Genomic DNA, 17,201 nt, shown 5'->3' on the forward strand with positions numbered 1-17,201 from the left:
ATGGAGGTAGGTATATCGTTAATAAATACCTAACATGTTCGCATGCCTGTAGCAACTAGCAATATTACTTACCTTTTGTTTATATTATATAGGTAGTTGGGGAAAACTCGCGCAAACAGGATCCTGATATAAATTATGCATTGGAAAGTCTCTTCACGAGACGATTGCAAGTATACTGTACTATTTAAGTAGGTATACCTACCTACATACAACTTACAAGCGTATGTTGCGTTTGGTTTGAAGAGTCGGAAGTAAAATATGTAGTTACTACCGAAAATACCACGCGGAGTCGTCGGCAATACGCATACGGCAACACCTCTGGAATTGCAGGCGTTCATAGACACTTCTTATCAGCCGGGCCTCGCGCCCCGCCCTATGCTTGTGTTTGCCTCCCACGTAGCACAAATCCATACTAGTTACGTTAGGGTCACTTGCACCACCGAAAATGGAGGGGTTAACCCGAGGAGGAGGTTGACAGCCCACTTAACCTTGAGTTAAGCGGGTGGTGCAAGGGACCCTTAGTAAAATACGTATAGGCCTCGTAGGTTGTGGACTTAATTAGGAACAAGTTATGAGTTCAGAACAGTATGGTCTCTTACCCATTAATTTACATTTGTTGTCATTGGGACAAACTGTATAATCTGCGTATAAGTGGTCCATGGCAATGTGTTTGTAACCCTTCTCTTGTAATGAAATGGGCTAGTCGCATGACATCTTTTGATTTTGATAACTTGTCAAATGGTTCTAATGTGATAAGGTTTGTTAAATTTGTTTGTGGTTTATTAGAAATTTGCACTGGAAATTTGTGTCAAAGTTAGACAACAGACTCGATATAAGAAAATAAAAACTACCTTTTTATCATACTTCCACAGTAAATGCACACGCAGGCAGAGAGGGAGTTATGAAATTTCTAGTACCGTGTTTAACTGTTTTATTTATATCTCTATTTATTATTTTAATTATCTGTATTATTTTAATTGAGGTATACTACTGTAAGTGTGAAGAAAACCATTGACATTGTGTAACTCGGGGCGTAAGAAATTAAGAATATTGCAAACTCGTTGGCCATATTCAACATCCGCCTCACGTTGCCCAATGTACTATAAAATCTTATACTTTTAAACGAGCAATTCTTGTATATCTTATCTTATACTATTAAACGAGCAATTCTTGTATATTTATTTATTTATATATACCGACGATCTCGGAAACCGCTCTAACGATTTCGCTGAAATTTGTTTTGTGGGGGTTTTCGGGGGTGAAAAATCGATCTAGCGTAGCCTTAGATCCCGGAAAACGCGAATTTTCGAGTTTTCATGAGTTTTTCTTTCGCATTTGTAAACGTAAAATATGGTCCTTAATTTCGCCGCGCGCGCATCGATTCCGCGTAGCTCAGTCGCACGAGGTCGGTCTAATGTACGCAGATAGATCGTAGGTGTCAGGGTTTCGAATCCCGGCCAGAAATTAAGTTTTTGTTTTTTGTCTTTTTTTTTGTTTTTGTATTTATAAGAGTTTTTTTTTTATCTAAAGACGTGATATATTAAAATAGAACCGAGCGAAGCTCGGTCGCCCAGATATTTTATTTATTTATTTACACTGACGATCTCGGAAACCGCTCTAACGATTTCGCTGAAATTTGTTATGTGGGGGTTTTTGGGGGTGAAAAATCGGTCTAACTTATCCTTAGGTCCCGGAAAACGCGAATTTTCGAGTTTTCATGCGTTTTTCTTCGCGCGCCATCTCGTGTGCAGTAGTTGTACTGTTAAGACAGAATTCTTTCGGTCGATGTAAGTACTATTTATTGCAAACACTAGATGGCGACACAGGTCAAGGCTAAAACGAATAGAAAAATACACTATTTGAGTTTTTGTGGCGAAATGCGCGCCATCTCGTGTGGAGTAGTTGTGTTGTTAAGGCTAAGAATTCTTTCGCTCGATGTAGGTACTATTCATTTTTGAACTAGATGGCGACACATGTCAAGGATACGAAACAGAACCGAGCGAAGCTCGGTCGCCCAGATATTATACATATATCTATGGACTCTAGTCCATCCCATGATAGGTTGTTCTATTAGGATGCGCTCACAGCTGGTCATGATCGTGCCGAGTGCTTCATTGCCTACAGTTGCCTGTGCAAGTGTATTGATGGCAGTGATTGAGCGTAATCGCCAGTCTGTTTCTTCGGGCTAACATCAAAAGAAGAGGCGTTGCCTTAATTGAACCGCCGCTCCAAATTCCACTTTTCGAACAGCTCGCTTGATTTTGCATCATCAATATTTATTAGGACGAGCAATTAATTGAACGATTTTTATGCGATAGGAGGCAAACGAGCAGACCAGTCTTCTGATAGTAAGCGATCACTACCGCCCATGGACACCTGAAAGACCACTAGGCCCAGCACATGATTGCCTCGAGAGTATGTCGCCGCGAGATAGATGACACGTCTTCTTCTAACTGTATTAATAACATAAGTACGGGTAGTCTATCTCGCGGCGACATACCCTCGCGCCAATCATGTTCTAACCCTGCAGACGTGTTGGAGGTGCGTTGCTGGCCTTTGGGTCACAATCTAAAAATTCAAGTTAATCGAACTAAATAAGTATAAATAATTAGATAATGAAAACTCAGATGCGCAGCCCAGCCCCAGAGTAGGTTAGGTACCTTAATCAGTTTCATACAGAAACCATAAAAATGCAGAGGAACTGAGGAACAGCAACCCTATGGTGAACGACAGTTTTGGAAGAGATAAATTATCTTTCGCGCGGCCGGCGCCAAACTCTCATTGCCAAGATCACTAGGTAGAGAATGGCACCAAGCACGAAAACTGAAGATTCTTGGCGACTAAAACATAATTTTATACATCTATTATGAACGAAGGAACTACAAAATCAAATAAAATAAGCTGGTTGGTATCAAAAATCGGATTTATATTTCCATTTTGCTGTATTGGTTAATGTCATTAACAATTTGCCAGGTTACAGATTTTGCCGCACAGCCGGTATCAAGCATAACATGTACTTTTTGTAACAATGATACATTTCTTCAGACCTAGTAACCTAAACTTACACAGACTACCTACAAAGATATACAATACGGGTAAAGCTAAAGTATCTACATCATTAATAAGTTATATACAGAATAACAATACGGTAAAGTTACATATTTACATCCTAAATTTACTTATCTGTAACCTGAGAAACTTTGATTTTTCCTACACTCGGGGCAGTACCACTTGCCCTTGGGCGGGACCATGATGCCGACGCACTCAAAGTGGAACCATTCGATGGCGCAGCCCTCGGCGTCGCACGCGATCATCTCCGAGACCTCGTCGTAGGGGCAGCGGCAGTAGCAGTATACGCTCTCGCCCTCGCGCGCCTGCCGCACGGGCGGCCGCTGGAACGGGTACGGCAGGCTCGACGTGCCCGAGTTCAGGTACGTGGGCGCCGGCGCCGGCGGCGGCGGAGCCCCGTAGCCCGCCAGCGGCTGGAATATCTCCAACGCTCCTTCTTCACTGGAGTCAGAGTCACTCGAATCCATAGATTCCGAGTTCATTAAGATTCGCGGCGGCTCCGGATCGGGGATCGGAGCGGTCAATCTGATGTGAGTATGCGTGGGCTCTGGATAATTGTACATTCTATGGGAGAGAGTCGTCGAAGGCACTTCTTTTTTAGCTTTATGCGTGACGGGCGAAGGCAAATCCTCTTTTCTCCATTCGAGTTTTGGAGGCAGATGTGGTTTTAATGCCGATGTTGTCGCATGCTGACTTCCCTCGTCTTCGCAGTAGCCGTAAAATTTGTTGGGCACTCTTCTTCGCTTGGAAGCGCGCTTGCTACTGTCGGAGATGGAAGCGGTCGGGGTAGTCGGTTTCACGCTAGTCAGTGTCACGGAAGGGGATGGTATGGGAGCTTCCGGAATATGGACCGTGTTTGATTTCAAAGAAATCGTCATTTTATTCGGTATTAATGGCGTTACCGGTGTTTCCATCTCGGATTTTGCAATAACGTCCTTAGGAATGTTCACTTTAATAGGAGCATGTCTCTTAGAGCTCTTGGATTTCTTTTTCTTCTTACTTTTCTTTTTACTGCTTGGTGGTTTTTCTTTTATTTCACTTTCTATCTTGGGCTCAATTTCTTCCTTGATTGGCGTGGCAGCACGGCTCGGCTCGCCCGACACAGACCCTCCGTCCGACGGGGCGACAGACGCGAGAAGTAATAACTGGTTGCGTTTCTCCGCATGTAATTTATTGGCTAGTTTCTGCGGGTGCTCGTCATAAAATTCTTCATCTGTTTCACTCTCGTCTGTCTCTAGATCGGTTTCATTGATAGGGGGTTCTGGCTTTTCTGGAACTAGTATTGGCGTCTCCGACATACCCATTACATCTACGTTGGATCCATTGCTTAATCGTCTATTAGGTAGCGTTTTACGTAGTTGTTTATTCTTTTTCTTCTCGTTTCCAGACTCATCTGATGAGTCGGAATCGGAAGAGCTAGACGACGAGGAGCCACTGCTGGATGAGCAGCTGCAGTTCGAGCCGCAAGAGCAGCTCGAGTCACTGTCGCTACTGCTACTGCTCGATGACGATAGATCTCCGTGTCTCTTTTTAGGAGACTTTTTATTTTTCTTTTTGTCTAAACTAAACATATCCTCGTCACCATTTAAATCGTTAGGTACTAAGCAGTAATCATGGTCAGATTCACAAACGTGTTTTCTGATGGGGACTAATGGTGGTGTTTTTTCCTTCTCTGCTTTTGCCTGATATTTTTGTAAGTTATGATAGATTTCCAAAACTTTCTCATGCTCAGGTTTTACCTCAGCAGGTTCAGAATCTTCTTCTATTTTGTCTGGAGCCACATTTGCGGCCGAGTCAGTTGTGTCCGTCGTAACAATAGTGGTATCTTTAACATCAGGTTTTTCTTCATCAGGAGGCTTCTCATCTTTCATCACAACTGGTGCCGTAGCTGGTGGAACACCACTGTCTGATTCGTCACTGCTGTCACTTTCTGAGAGATTTAATGCTGGTAGGTTCACGTCCAAGAGCAATGCATCCTTGTCTTTTAACTTCTTCTTCTTAGATTTTTTAGATAACAATTCAGAGCCCTGCTCAGATTTTATATCAGAAGTTCCAGCTTCTTCAGGCTTATCATTAACTAAATCTATGACAGGAATTGGATCTTTACTATCGGCGGGATTTTGTTCAGCTGCTGTAGGTTTTTCTGCATTCAGATCTTCAGTAAATAATTTCTTTATGTGGTCATCTGCATGTTTCTTTAGAAGCTTCTTGGAAACAAATTTCTCTGTGCAACCTTCTTCTGTGCAGACATGTGGAAACTCTTCAGAATGGAATCTCTTGTGAACTTTCAGATACACAGCTCTTGTAAATTGTAAGTTACATTCATCACATGCAAATACCGTTGGAGGCGTACAAAAGTGGTATACATGAGGCCACTTCTTTTGCATACATTTCTTGCACATGACACTTTCTGTTCCATGTTTCCAAAATAAATGTTTGGTTATATCTGGTTTATTTCTGTAGGCTATACCGCAGCGATAGCATAAATGGTGCAGTTTGTGTTTCCAAACATGGTTTGAAAGACGCGATTGACTGTGGCAGAATTCTAAACATACATTACATGCATGGTGAATCTTCCTAAGGTGCACCATTAACCTAAATGACGATGGTATTGAATCTACATTGCACAAGCAGCATCTAAACTTAATTTCATACTCAGAATCATATGTTCCAGGGCATAAATGACATAATAACTCACTATAACTATAAAAATTAGATTTACACATAACACACAACAAAATAGTTCTCTGATGCATTTTCCGATTATGTAAATAGAGATCTTATGGATAGGAGTCTTAAAAAAACACTGAAAACATTCAAATATATGGTCAAACTGAACTCCTTCACAATTGTCAGCACTGTCATATGAGTCTAGGTTGATGTACACAGTACTGAGCTCTGCAGCGCCTGCGCGCACCTTGGCAGTGATGGTCTCCGGCAGCAGCTCTTCGGCCGTGATGCTGTCAACTGTGGCACAGAAGCGGTGCTGCTCCACCATGTGCAAGCATAAATGCTCACAGTTCACTGCAATCTTCCGCACATGATTGCAATAAACACAGTTGAATATTGTGGAAGCCAAAAAAACTTTCAGTAGATCTTTAAGAGGGTACTTATCCAAAGGCCTGTCTAAATTCAGTTGAATCAATGGTAGGTCATCTGCAGCGGGATCTTCAATTTTTACATCACCATTTAAATCATCAGTAGTCTCAGTCTTGGGCTCAGCTATTACATCGGTAGGGATATCATCTGTTACTTGTATTGGTTCCTCTATTTCTGAGTCAAGCTCTTCTTTGACATTCTCCAGTGGTGGCACAGGTTTTTCTGACATTGTTGGCTCTGCCTCTAAACTGTCATTAGGTACAAGCGGTGGCTCTATGTCTTTTTTATGTTCATCAACTGTTAACTTATCCCCATAATCACTATCTGATGATTCATCGCTAGAAGAGTCCTTGTCCAGAAGTTCTTTTGGAACCCTGACAGTTAATTTAGGCACCCTGTTCATAGCATTATCATCTTCTAACTTATTATCATAGATTGTAGTCTTTATTGTATTTTCTGGCTTGTATTCTGGAGTTTTAGTAGTGTTTTCTAAATTATTGTTTAAAAGAGCTTTTAAGGTGGTATCTTGATTATTTTCATATATAGTTGTTTTCACAAATGGGCTATCAGCTTTATCACAAATAGTCATTTTAATGGATGGTGTTTTTGGCAGAAAAGATGTATCAGTAATATCTTTTTCATACCGGAATGGTGCAAAGGTTTCTTTTTCATACCGCTGAGGAGGAGGAGGAGTATCTTTTTCTGACTTCTGTGGTGGTGGAGCATCTTTTTCATACCTCTTGGGAGGTCTCCTCATTCTGCTTGGTGGTTTGTTGGCACTGTGCTGCCCAACTGTGGGATCAACTGTAGAATTAATAATTACTGGTGAATTAGCATTGTTCAAACTTAATTTCAATTTTATGCCTTCCTTTTCCCTCTCAACTGGTGGACAAATTGGTTCTTCAGGTTTTGTTGGTGGAGGTATGAAAGATGAATTATATTCATTATGCCTTTCATCAGTCTGAGAGTCACTTTCTTCTGAACTTTCAGTGTTATCGTCTCCATTGTGATGATCATTATGTATTTCTGGGCTTGGCTCTCTTGGTTGGAGAGGGCTAGTGGGTTTAGTGATAGAACTATCTAATTCCATGCCAGAATCTTTTGTATCTTTACTTGTGTCCTTTCCAGATGATGTGGAATTATCAGAGCTGATACTAGTGTCACTGTGTACTGTCTCATCATTAGTATTTTGTAAAATTTTACTACTTTGTGATGTAACCGTCTCTAATTTCTCTTCAACAATTTCTTTCTTGTCAAATTTATTATCACTAACATGTTTGGTCACTTCTTTTGCTACTGTGGGAGGTCCATTAACTGATGAATTATTTGTTTTGGACTTTAGAACATTGTTAGTTTTCATAGCATTTTTACTAACAAGTACCGGCACTGGTTTCGGTTTCACATTGTTGCAGTCATGGTTGAAAAAGTCATCCTTTTCACTACAAATCTCATCACACATGCAGCACATCAAATACAGAGTCCCATTGTAAACATTAAAGAAGTCCTCCTTTGATTCATAATTAAATTCCTGTACATTGTGCTTATTGGTCAAATGCGCAGACAGTTTCTCAGCTTTTGAAAACATTCCAAGACAAAATAGGCAGATGTGTCTGTTATGGACTTCTCTCATGTGGAGAAATAAATTCCAGTTTTCATAATATGTACCACAAGCTGAACAAAGATAGACCTTCCTTGTAACCCTGGATGGGCCACCAGTGTTCGCTTCCGTATTTGGCGCAGCCTCAGGACTCAGTGCAGGTTCTTTAGCCTGAGCCCGACATACTAATTGATGTTCTTTTAACATAGCAAGGGTCTTGAATGACATTGAACAACATTTCCGACACTTGAATTTCACCATTGGTTGTAATCCTAAGCTTTGGGCATATTCTTTCAACTGGGATCCTTTTTCCGGTTTACCTTTCTTGAACTGTGCCAGCTGGCTTTTTGGCACAAGCCGAGGCACAGGCTTGTTGTGTTCACTATCATTTGCACTGTTATCAACTGTAGGCATGACATTGTGTAAGCGTTTTGGTATTAATTTAGGAACTCGGGGTAAATTATTCCTGGGTAATACACTCTGTTCAATGGGCTTATTTACAGAGAGTCTCTTTTTTTCACTGTGCCACAATACTGTTGGGAGTTATCCACAAAAGGCCGCTTGCCAAGGTGTATTCGCAAAGGGTTGATACGTTTCTTGCTTCTGTCCGAGTGCAGCGCCTCGGCGCTAGCGCGACGCGGCGCTGCGGACTCAGCGCGCGCCTCGACGGCCGGGCTAGGAGGCCCGTCTTCCAGATCGTGCCCATTTGCAGTCAATTTAAAGCTCTTCTCGTCGTAACAATTCGCCAAAGACGCTAACGCGTGTTTATCATCTTTCGTATTGGCATTATTACCATCTTCCATAGTTTTCTGAAAAAATTAAAACATGTGCTTACTTTTGACTGGTTAGAAACAAAAGACGTACAAGAGAGGCGGAATCGAAGCATTATTTAAATATTTATCACGATGATAACATTGTGTACAATGACTTTACCTCTGAAATCGTACGTCCAGTACGAGTATAACAGTAAAGATTCGTTTCCATGCATCCGTTTTAGCGAAGCGCTCCTTACATCAGGCTTATTATGAGGCAGCCGCGAGCTGATCATTCCCGTAAAATGGCGTCACTTCGCAGAGCGAGGAATGCTCCTACTAAAGCCGTTCATTTAGGTCCGTCACGCCACTTATTTCACATTGCACAACCATTATTCAGTTTTCACATAACGTAAACAATCACAATTAAATTAATATAATTACGTTATGCTGTTTATTTCCCAATACATTGGAGAGAAATAAGAAACGCGTTACGAGAAGCTAATTCATGAAGCATAGACTAAATTCAAACTTCTTAAATTTAACTTTTTTAAGAAATGGGAGTTACACAAAGGCACTAGTAACACGTGGTTTTGGCCATAGACAATATCACCATGTGAAATTGTTGGAAATATTTTAAGTGTGTTATGATAATTGCCTTAATTTATTAATAAATATATTTGAAAAACAAGATATTAATGACCTCAATATTTAATTCTAATATATAGAAGAAGAAACCAATTTTAAGATACCAGGTTCACAACACTAGTTGCTTGATGCTCTAATTTTGTTTCGTCTCTGTGGCACATTTGCATTATGATTTTGCGTTTGCAGATTTGTCAAAAACCTGGAGAAGAGAAGGGTGTATAGTGGTGGTTTTTTAATATTATTTAGTGTATGTCGCAATTTTATGTTTGTTAGGGGATAATGATTATGCAAGATGATGTCTGATCAATTTAGAAAGGTGGAACCATACTCGCCAAAGTCCTCGCCGAGGGGCGGTAGGTCGCCCGTTGTCTCTCGGCAGGACTCTTCTGGCACCCTCAAGACTACCATTCAACTCGGCAAAAATCCTTCCATCGTTCACAGTGGACCTTTTTATTTGATGAAAGAACCACCTGGTAAGGAATTTTCTCCATAAGTGTAAGAGTTTCTTTAATGCGTATTGTACTGTTTTCATTTCATTTTTCAAAGTACCTACTCGTTTTGGGATATGAAATGGAATTACAGAAGTTTAATTTCGTTGCAGGAGAATGTGAACTCACTGGAGCTACAAACCTAATGGCATATTATGGTCTTGAACACTCGTACAGTAAATTTAATGGCAAGAAGCTCAAAGAATCTTTATCCTCTTTTTTACCAAATCTACCGGGCATTGTGGATGGGCCAGGGCAAGAAGACAACAGTACCCTCGGCTCTGTGATAGCCAAGAGACCTATAGGTGGCAAGGAGCTGCTGCCGCTCACTAGTGCACAGTTGGCAGGATTCCGCCTGCATCCGGGGCCTCTGCCTGAACAGTACCGCTATGTTAGCTCTACTCCACCAAAGAGGCATAAGAGCAAACACAAGAAACATAAACATAAGGATGGGGCACCACCTGGTCAAGACACTCCATTGCAAGGTATACCCACTGTTAATCTTTGTTTTTTTTTAATTAATTTATTACATCAACATTGCTTTTATTTACAATGCTTCTCAAAACTACAAGTTGTGCGAATATTTAACTCATTATGGGGCCTACCAAAATGAATTAATGTCACATTCTATGGCAAAATCTGTCCAGCCTGTCTGCTCTCTGCTCCCTCTGTGTGGAACCACCTAAAGATCAGTATATACTTTCCTACAATCACTATTAAATGCAAGTAGCAAATGTATGAATTAAAAAACCTGTTGCAAAGAGTAAAAAGGCCAGATACTTATCCCTATGTAGCGCCCATATTAGTAAGAACCCATATTGAACTTGATTAAATTTTCTATTTAACTTGTGCACAGTAAGAATCTTGACCTGAACTTGGTATAAGTCTGGGTTTTGCAATTTTTTCTAGTACAGTTTTGTTCTGCCCTATACAGGATAACCAAGGTTTGAACCCACAACATTAAATTTGACTAAATTTCATTCAAGGGCGTAGTCTCATCATTCAGTTAGTTTATATTTTATTTTCATCACACTCCGACAGTAAATGTGCAATTGCAGGCGGAGAGGAAGTTATAGAAAAATCATACTTCCTACAGTTATGTTATGAAATTTCTAATACCCATATTCAGCTTTTTAAAATACATTTGCATATTTTCTTATATTGCAAATGTGGTGAAAAGCATTTTGTGTAACTCTGTACATAAGAATATTGTAAACATATTCTCATCAGCACAGAACTATATTTAGATAGAAGAAACAAGTTCATCTATTTGTATAGGGGCCGAGCGTGTCAAATTTTGTACTGAAGTTGTTTCTTGCCTGTAATTTTAAATATGTCTCAGGCTCTTGATTGTTCATAACTTTTGTGTTGTTGCAATTGAATATCACGTAACGAGGCATTTTTTATGTTTTGATTGACTTCAACTTACAAAAATTGACGCCCGAAAGCTGCAAGCTGCGATTAAAGACGGACAACTCAGTGGATTTCACTGAGTTCATTTGACACGCTAAGTAGATACGTTTGCTTGATCTATGGTATATATGACATCTGTGCTCATCAGTAATATTCAACTTTTTCCCCACATTGCAGAATATACTATTCTTCTTCTTCTCTAAATCCTGTTACCCTCTGGTTAAGTGTAGGGGTCGAAACATATTTCTTCATTTACTACGGTTTTGGGCAGCTTGGGTAACCTCCTCCCACCCCATTCCTAACTCCCTGAGCTTTTGCTGAACAGACCGACGCTAAGTTAATGCCAAGTTGTTAATGCTAATCATAAAGGAATAAGTAAGGGAAGAGTTGTAACTAACTCCATACATTAGTAAATGACAAACACGCGTCAAATAGCCTGAATTATCAGTACCACTATTTGATACTAGGTGTCAGCAGTGTCTCGTCTGCCAAAAATTTAATATTAGAATGGTTTACAACTTACATTACAAGCAGAAGGAATTGTAAACAGAATACTGATTAATACTATTGTAATATTAGCTAAAAATTCCTCGTTCGTCGCGACATCTATTGTCAAGTAACAGTACTGATAATTTTCGCTAGTTGACGCGTGATTGTCGCTAGATGTCACTATAACTATGCCTATACAAATAACTCGCATTTACTGATGTATGGAGTTACAACTCTTCCCTTAGGTACTTATACCAATATGATGCTAATAAATAAATGACTTACCTTCCAGACTCCTCCAACCCAGACACATACGAGAAGAAGCACAAAAAGCAAAAGCGGCACGACGACGACGCCAAGGAGCGCAAGAAGAGGAAAAAGGAGAAGAAACGGAAAAAGCAGAAACACAGCCCCGAGCACGGGAGCCTCACGCCCAACCAACATGCTGCGTAGTGCGTAGCCTACTCTTCCCACCATAATATGGAAATGTTTTTAGGTCTGATATTTTATATTCAATTACCGTGCCACACAATCTTAAATTAGGATTCTGAAATATCTGAAAAACAGCACAACATACTAAAACTAAAAAATGTTTATTTTTACCAGAAATCATCATCATCATTAGGCCTTATGCATCTTTACAGATGATTTAAGCAGCATCTCTGATCGAGCGACAGCGCCGCTTGTGGCTATATCCAATTCGTGATCTGTATAATCTACCACATCTGTCACAATTAAAACTTAAATGAGAGTCCGCACAAAAGCGATCCTTGTTGTGCCTTATTGCCCGTTTTTGGGCTAAGTTTTGAAACTAGGACCTATCATGCGTCCCTCCACTCGTCACGGTTTGCTGCTAGGTCTTCCCATGAGTTGTAATCAATGTTAAACGCTACCATATCGCGCTTTACTTACGCAGTACTTAAAGCGGAGGACTGGAGGAGGAGAGAGAGAACACCTAGCAATCAAATTTTTATACTTTAAAATAAAAATATGTAAACATATACTCAGGCCTGTATTCCCAAAAGGGATAGGCAGAACACATGAAAATGCTCAAGAGTCAGAGTCACACTAATCAATTAAGGGTTTGCTAGCTTCTCGCGCACCACACAATTGAACCCATTTCGCAAGTTCAAGCCCGGGTTCCACTTAACCAACACAGTATTTTTTTTTTCACTTTTATATTTATCTTGAGTTTCTGTATCTCAATTTAAAGTTGTGTGGTATAAATGTAAAAGTGGTTACAGAGGACGAATTACGTCCATTATCTAGAAATTAGCGTGGAAAATTTAGAGAAAGTGCACTGAACTTTGCCCTTTGTAAATGTAAACACCTTAATAAGTACATTAAATTATGTTCACAAACATTCTCGGGATAACAACATTTACACAAGACAGTCAAAAAAACTAGTATAAAACAGTAAAATCTATGAAAATTATGAAATAACCTAAAATCAAAAAGATAAATTATGATTGTATCTCTTTTACTCTAATAATGTAAAATGCTGCCAAATTTTGAGATAGTAGAGTGCATAATGTTGCCTTGTTATTTGACTGGTGCAGCTTTTTTCTGATGCTAAACTTTAAGATAAAAGATTTCTAGAAAAAAGGATCTTCAAAGAATTTTATTGTCACAAATAAAGTGGAACATACTTGTATAAAATTTCTTATTACGTATTTTCAATCAAACCTCTGTAATGTTTATTCAAACTACTTGCCCCATGACAGATGCTGTTCAGGTTCAGCTAGAGATGAAACACAGGAACCACTCCACAAGATAAATAAACAAGCCACATTGATAAATAATGATTTAAATAACTGCATGTTTTATCAGATTATGTCGAAGAGAACTGTCGCGAAATGGATATTCAAATCTTGAGCCAGTCCTTTTAAATATGTAGTGTCCTTGTAACAGCCCACGACATTCGGCGTTCATAGGTTGGAGCGAGACACAGCGATGGGTCTATTCATTCGCACCTATGGCTGCCGCTCGCCCCAATGTCGCCATTCATAAACTCTATTGTAAAGATACAAGACATACTTATGTTCAGTTAAAAAGTGTTTCTTCATTAATGTGTAGCACACCAATGTCATCATTATGTGTATGTGAAATAGGTCCTAAATCCAAAAGAGAGTTGTACGGAGCGTTCCTGGAAGTATATATAACCTATGTACTCGTAGTCTAAGAAATAGTCACGTTATGATATGAATGACGCATTTTCTATGATTCAGTTCAGAGCGTGTCCTATCTTCTTCCAATGCTTTTATGATTGCCTGGTAGTATACCTAATTATTGCGTCATTCATGTCATTGTAAATATCAATATCATGCTTACATTTGTAGATAGAGACTGTACCAGACCTTAGAAATAGACTTCTCGACTTTCTAGCTAACAAACGACCGCACCGTATGGCGACCTCGGCTTTTTTTTTCACGTGAGAGCGAGAAAATAATAACTATTTCTCGCTCCCACTTACAGTATAGTATATGGATGACCTTGGTGCGGTATGGTCATGTGATCACTGTATCATGTAAGACTCATGTAAGACTTTGTTTTAGTAGTTTTCTAAAGTACCATTGATAATTATATATTTACTGGTGTAATTACTAGTTTCTTCTTTCATATTGTGTTTAATGCCTACTGACACTGATAATAAGTCAATACTGAAATATCTGTCTTTAAAGTCCTTGATTCTAAACTTTTTTTACTTCCTCTACTCATAAGTTCAACCACAGTAGAATGTTTCGTGCTAGTTGTAAGGTTGTTAATTTCATGTTATTTGCACCATTCTGTAAATAATCAGTTTAGTTTATGATACTATAATCACTTGGATAAATAAACTGGTAAGATGTTTTCCCGTTTCTTTTTGGATGTACATTTTTAACCCTTTTCCAGGTCTCATTAGAGGTTCTGCCTAATAATCCAAATACATATATAATGTACACAATGTTCATTCTACATTTCTCGAAAGTATAATCTAATATGAAACTAAAATCGAAGAGCTAAAGTTGAAATACTATTAGCACTTATATGGCAAATTACTATGCTAGAAGTAGGACATTACGCTACAAGTGCGAAAAGAGGGAACTCGAAACGTGTGGCGATAAATTAAATACGATTGAAGGGAGTATTTTAAAACGACGCGAGATATAAGTTCCCCCTTCGCTCGTGTATCTTACGACGTTTTACAGTACATAATTATGGTCATTTGAATTTTTGACATAGTTGCGTAATGAGCTCATTACCTAACTAGTGCCGTAATATAGCGCCATATGTACTGCAAAAAAGAGTTAAAGGTACACCCTAAGGGTAGGAAAACCACGACTACTTGTAATATGTATAATTGACGTTGGGAAATGAAACGACTATTTCAGAGCGAAGTTTATTCAAAGTATCCAAATTTATACATTATTAAGTCAAGTCTCGCTTCTTGTCAGTCCTAGTTAAAACAAAATAAATTAGTAATTCAGCACCAAAATACATACATCGTTCAGTCGGCCCCCACCGACGTATAACCGAATATTAGTGATTATAATTAAATTTTAATAGTTTCGCGTCGGTAAGGGATCGCACTGATATTCCTACTTATAACTTAGTGAGGGTGGTTTATATCCTATAATATTGCATGCTAGTTTTACAAGCAATTCGTAAATAGTCAACCTTAAATGTTCTTTGTTGTTTACATTTCGAAATCTAGCAGGCAACATTTAAGGAACAAAATTGAAAGGATAGAAAAAATAATTGCGAATCCAGCGCTTCATACAAGACTTCATAACGGCTAAATACTTTGCACCAGGGGTCTCCAACCTTTTTACCATGGCTCTATTTAACTTTCAAGTAAATCTACAAGAGTTTGCAGGTTGAGAACCCCTGGTTTACATCTTGCAAATGCATAAGTCCCTAAATGCAGGTGCAGTTATATTGTGGCGTATAAAAGTCTACCTCTACGGGTTCGAAACGACCCGTTGATGTCATTCGAACCATTCAACCGTATATAAAACATCTGACAAGCATATCACTAAAGCTGCGAACACACTGCATTTACTCGTATCGTATTTAGGAGACGAAAAGTTTTAGATAATGAAAAGTAGCTTAACAGTAACAGCCGTCATAAGGTTATAGGGATAACAACTGCCAACGTATCCAAGCTACAAGAATAATACTATAGAATTACGATATGTATGGAGCCGTAAATACAGCGCCATAATACGTCTGCTGTCAAATTTGAAGCACGATCTTTTCTTACACTACAATGTTTCTTTAATATTAGGGCCCTTGCCTAAATAATGTATAAGGACTATAATTATAGCAATGGGGATCCCTAAAACTCTCCAGTATCTGTAGAAGTTCATACAAAACAGATATCGAAAACCCCTCCGGCTTTATCAACGAAAATTTTCACGCCACGCCACAGCTATATAAACCTCTTTTGATGGAGAATATTAATATTTTTTTAAAAGTTAAGTGCAGTGTGTCCACAGCCTAACCGCAACATGAATTGGTTACTACAGAGAACTACCACATCGATTGTATTCTAATACATTAATTTGGTGCGCGATGGCACGGTTACGTGAGCATGACTATCGAATTACAACTATATTACATGTACAACAAGGTCCATAATCGCCCACATTGCTCCACCCATCAAAATATATAGAACATCCGAGCATTCATAGTTATATATTAAATTCATTCATGATATTAGTTGAGACGAATGAATAAGAAACACTGTTAACCTAATTATAAAATTTCACCTTGGTCAAGATTTCATATTTGTGGGGTGTTTAGTAAAACGTCCCACTTTGTCTGTTACCATTAAGGCGAGATTTAAACATATCTTTATATGAATAAACTGACAAATCGAGTTTATTCATATAAAGATACGAGTAAATCTCGCCTTAATGGTAACCGACAAAGTGGGACGTTTTACTAAACAATCTTCTTTATAGCAATCGACAAAGTGGGACGTTTTACTAAACAATCTTCTTTATAGCAATCGACAAAGTGGGACGTTTTTCCGTGCACTCACATTTAGCTAAGTATAGAAATCATATAACTATAAGGAACCACAACCAGCTAAAGTAGAGAGAATCAACTTTTTGGCGTGATGTATAGACAAGTCAAGTAAAGGTGAATTTTAAATCAAATTTTGCCAATATAAATGTTTGTCCAAATAGGCTAGTTTCCTACTAGTCAAATCAGCTTCTTTTTAAGAACTGTCAAAACAATTTGCTAGTATGGAATTACTATGAAATACTGAGGAGTGACGTCACGGTTAATTCATTTACTTTTTATCTTTCTCTTTGACTTATCAAATAGAAATTTTGTTGAAATATAACTACTGTCCATATATTTCTTCAAAATTTGTGAAGCTTTATTTCGTGCAGTACATAAAATATTTTATTTTAAGTATAGGAAACTAGCCTATAAAGATTCAAGTCAAAATGAAAGAGGAGACATTTTATAGGACGATAGGTGGCTTTTCTATACCATAACTTATCTTAAGCTTAACAGACTTTCTTATTCAATGATCTCTGTAAATTAGTATGAGTTTGGTAACTTTCCAATAAGTATCGTAATCTCAAGTACCGCGGACGCGCTCGGTGGAAGTTTCAATTCAGCCCGCTATCACATAACGTGGGACACCTT

General features: G+C 38.8%; 2 protein-coding genes across 2 annotated transcripts; one reads left to right on the top strand and one right to left on the bottom strand.

The window, feature by feature from the left end:
- Nucleotides 1-2,905: 2,905 nt before the first annotated feature.
- LOC125227998 lies at nucleotides 2,906-9,019 on the bottom strand. The gene is given in 3 exon segments (XM_048132434.1): nucleotides 2,906-5,848; nucleotides 5,851-8,574; nucleotides 8,699-9,019. Coding segments are annotated over 2 exon segments (4,998 nt in total). The 5' UTR covers nucleotides 8,180-8,574; nucleotides 8,699-9,019; the 3' UTR covers nucleotides 2,906-3,179.
- Nucleotides 9,020-9,342: 323 nt separating this feature from the next.
- Nucleotides 9,343-14,405, top strand: LOC125228278 (mediator of RNA polymerase II transcription subunit 19). The gene is made up of 3 exons (XM_048132775.1): nucleotides 9,343-9,638; nucleotides 9,767-10,138; nucleotides 11,848-14,405. Exons 1-3 carry the CDS (start codon nucleotides 9,458-9,460, stop codon nucleotides 12,006-12,008), a joined length of 714 nt encoding a protein of 237 aa, XP_047988732.1. The 5' UTR covers nucleotides 9,343-9,457; the 3' UTR covers nucleotides 12,009-14,405.
- Nucleotides 14,406-17,201: the final 2,796 nt, after the last annotated feature.

The sequence above is a fragment of the Leguminivora glycinivorella genome, chromosome 7, assembly GCF_023078275.1.
Source record: "Leguminivora glycinivorella isolate SPB_JAAS2020 chromosome 7, LegGlyc_1.1, whole genome shotgun sequence".
In the NCBI taxonomy this organism is placed as follows: Eukaryota; Metazoa; Arthropoda; class Insecta; order Lepidoptera; family Tortricidae; genus Leguminivora; species Leguminivora glycinivorella.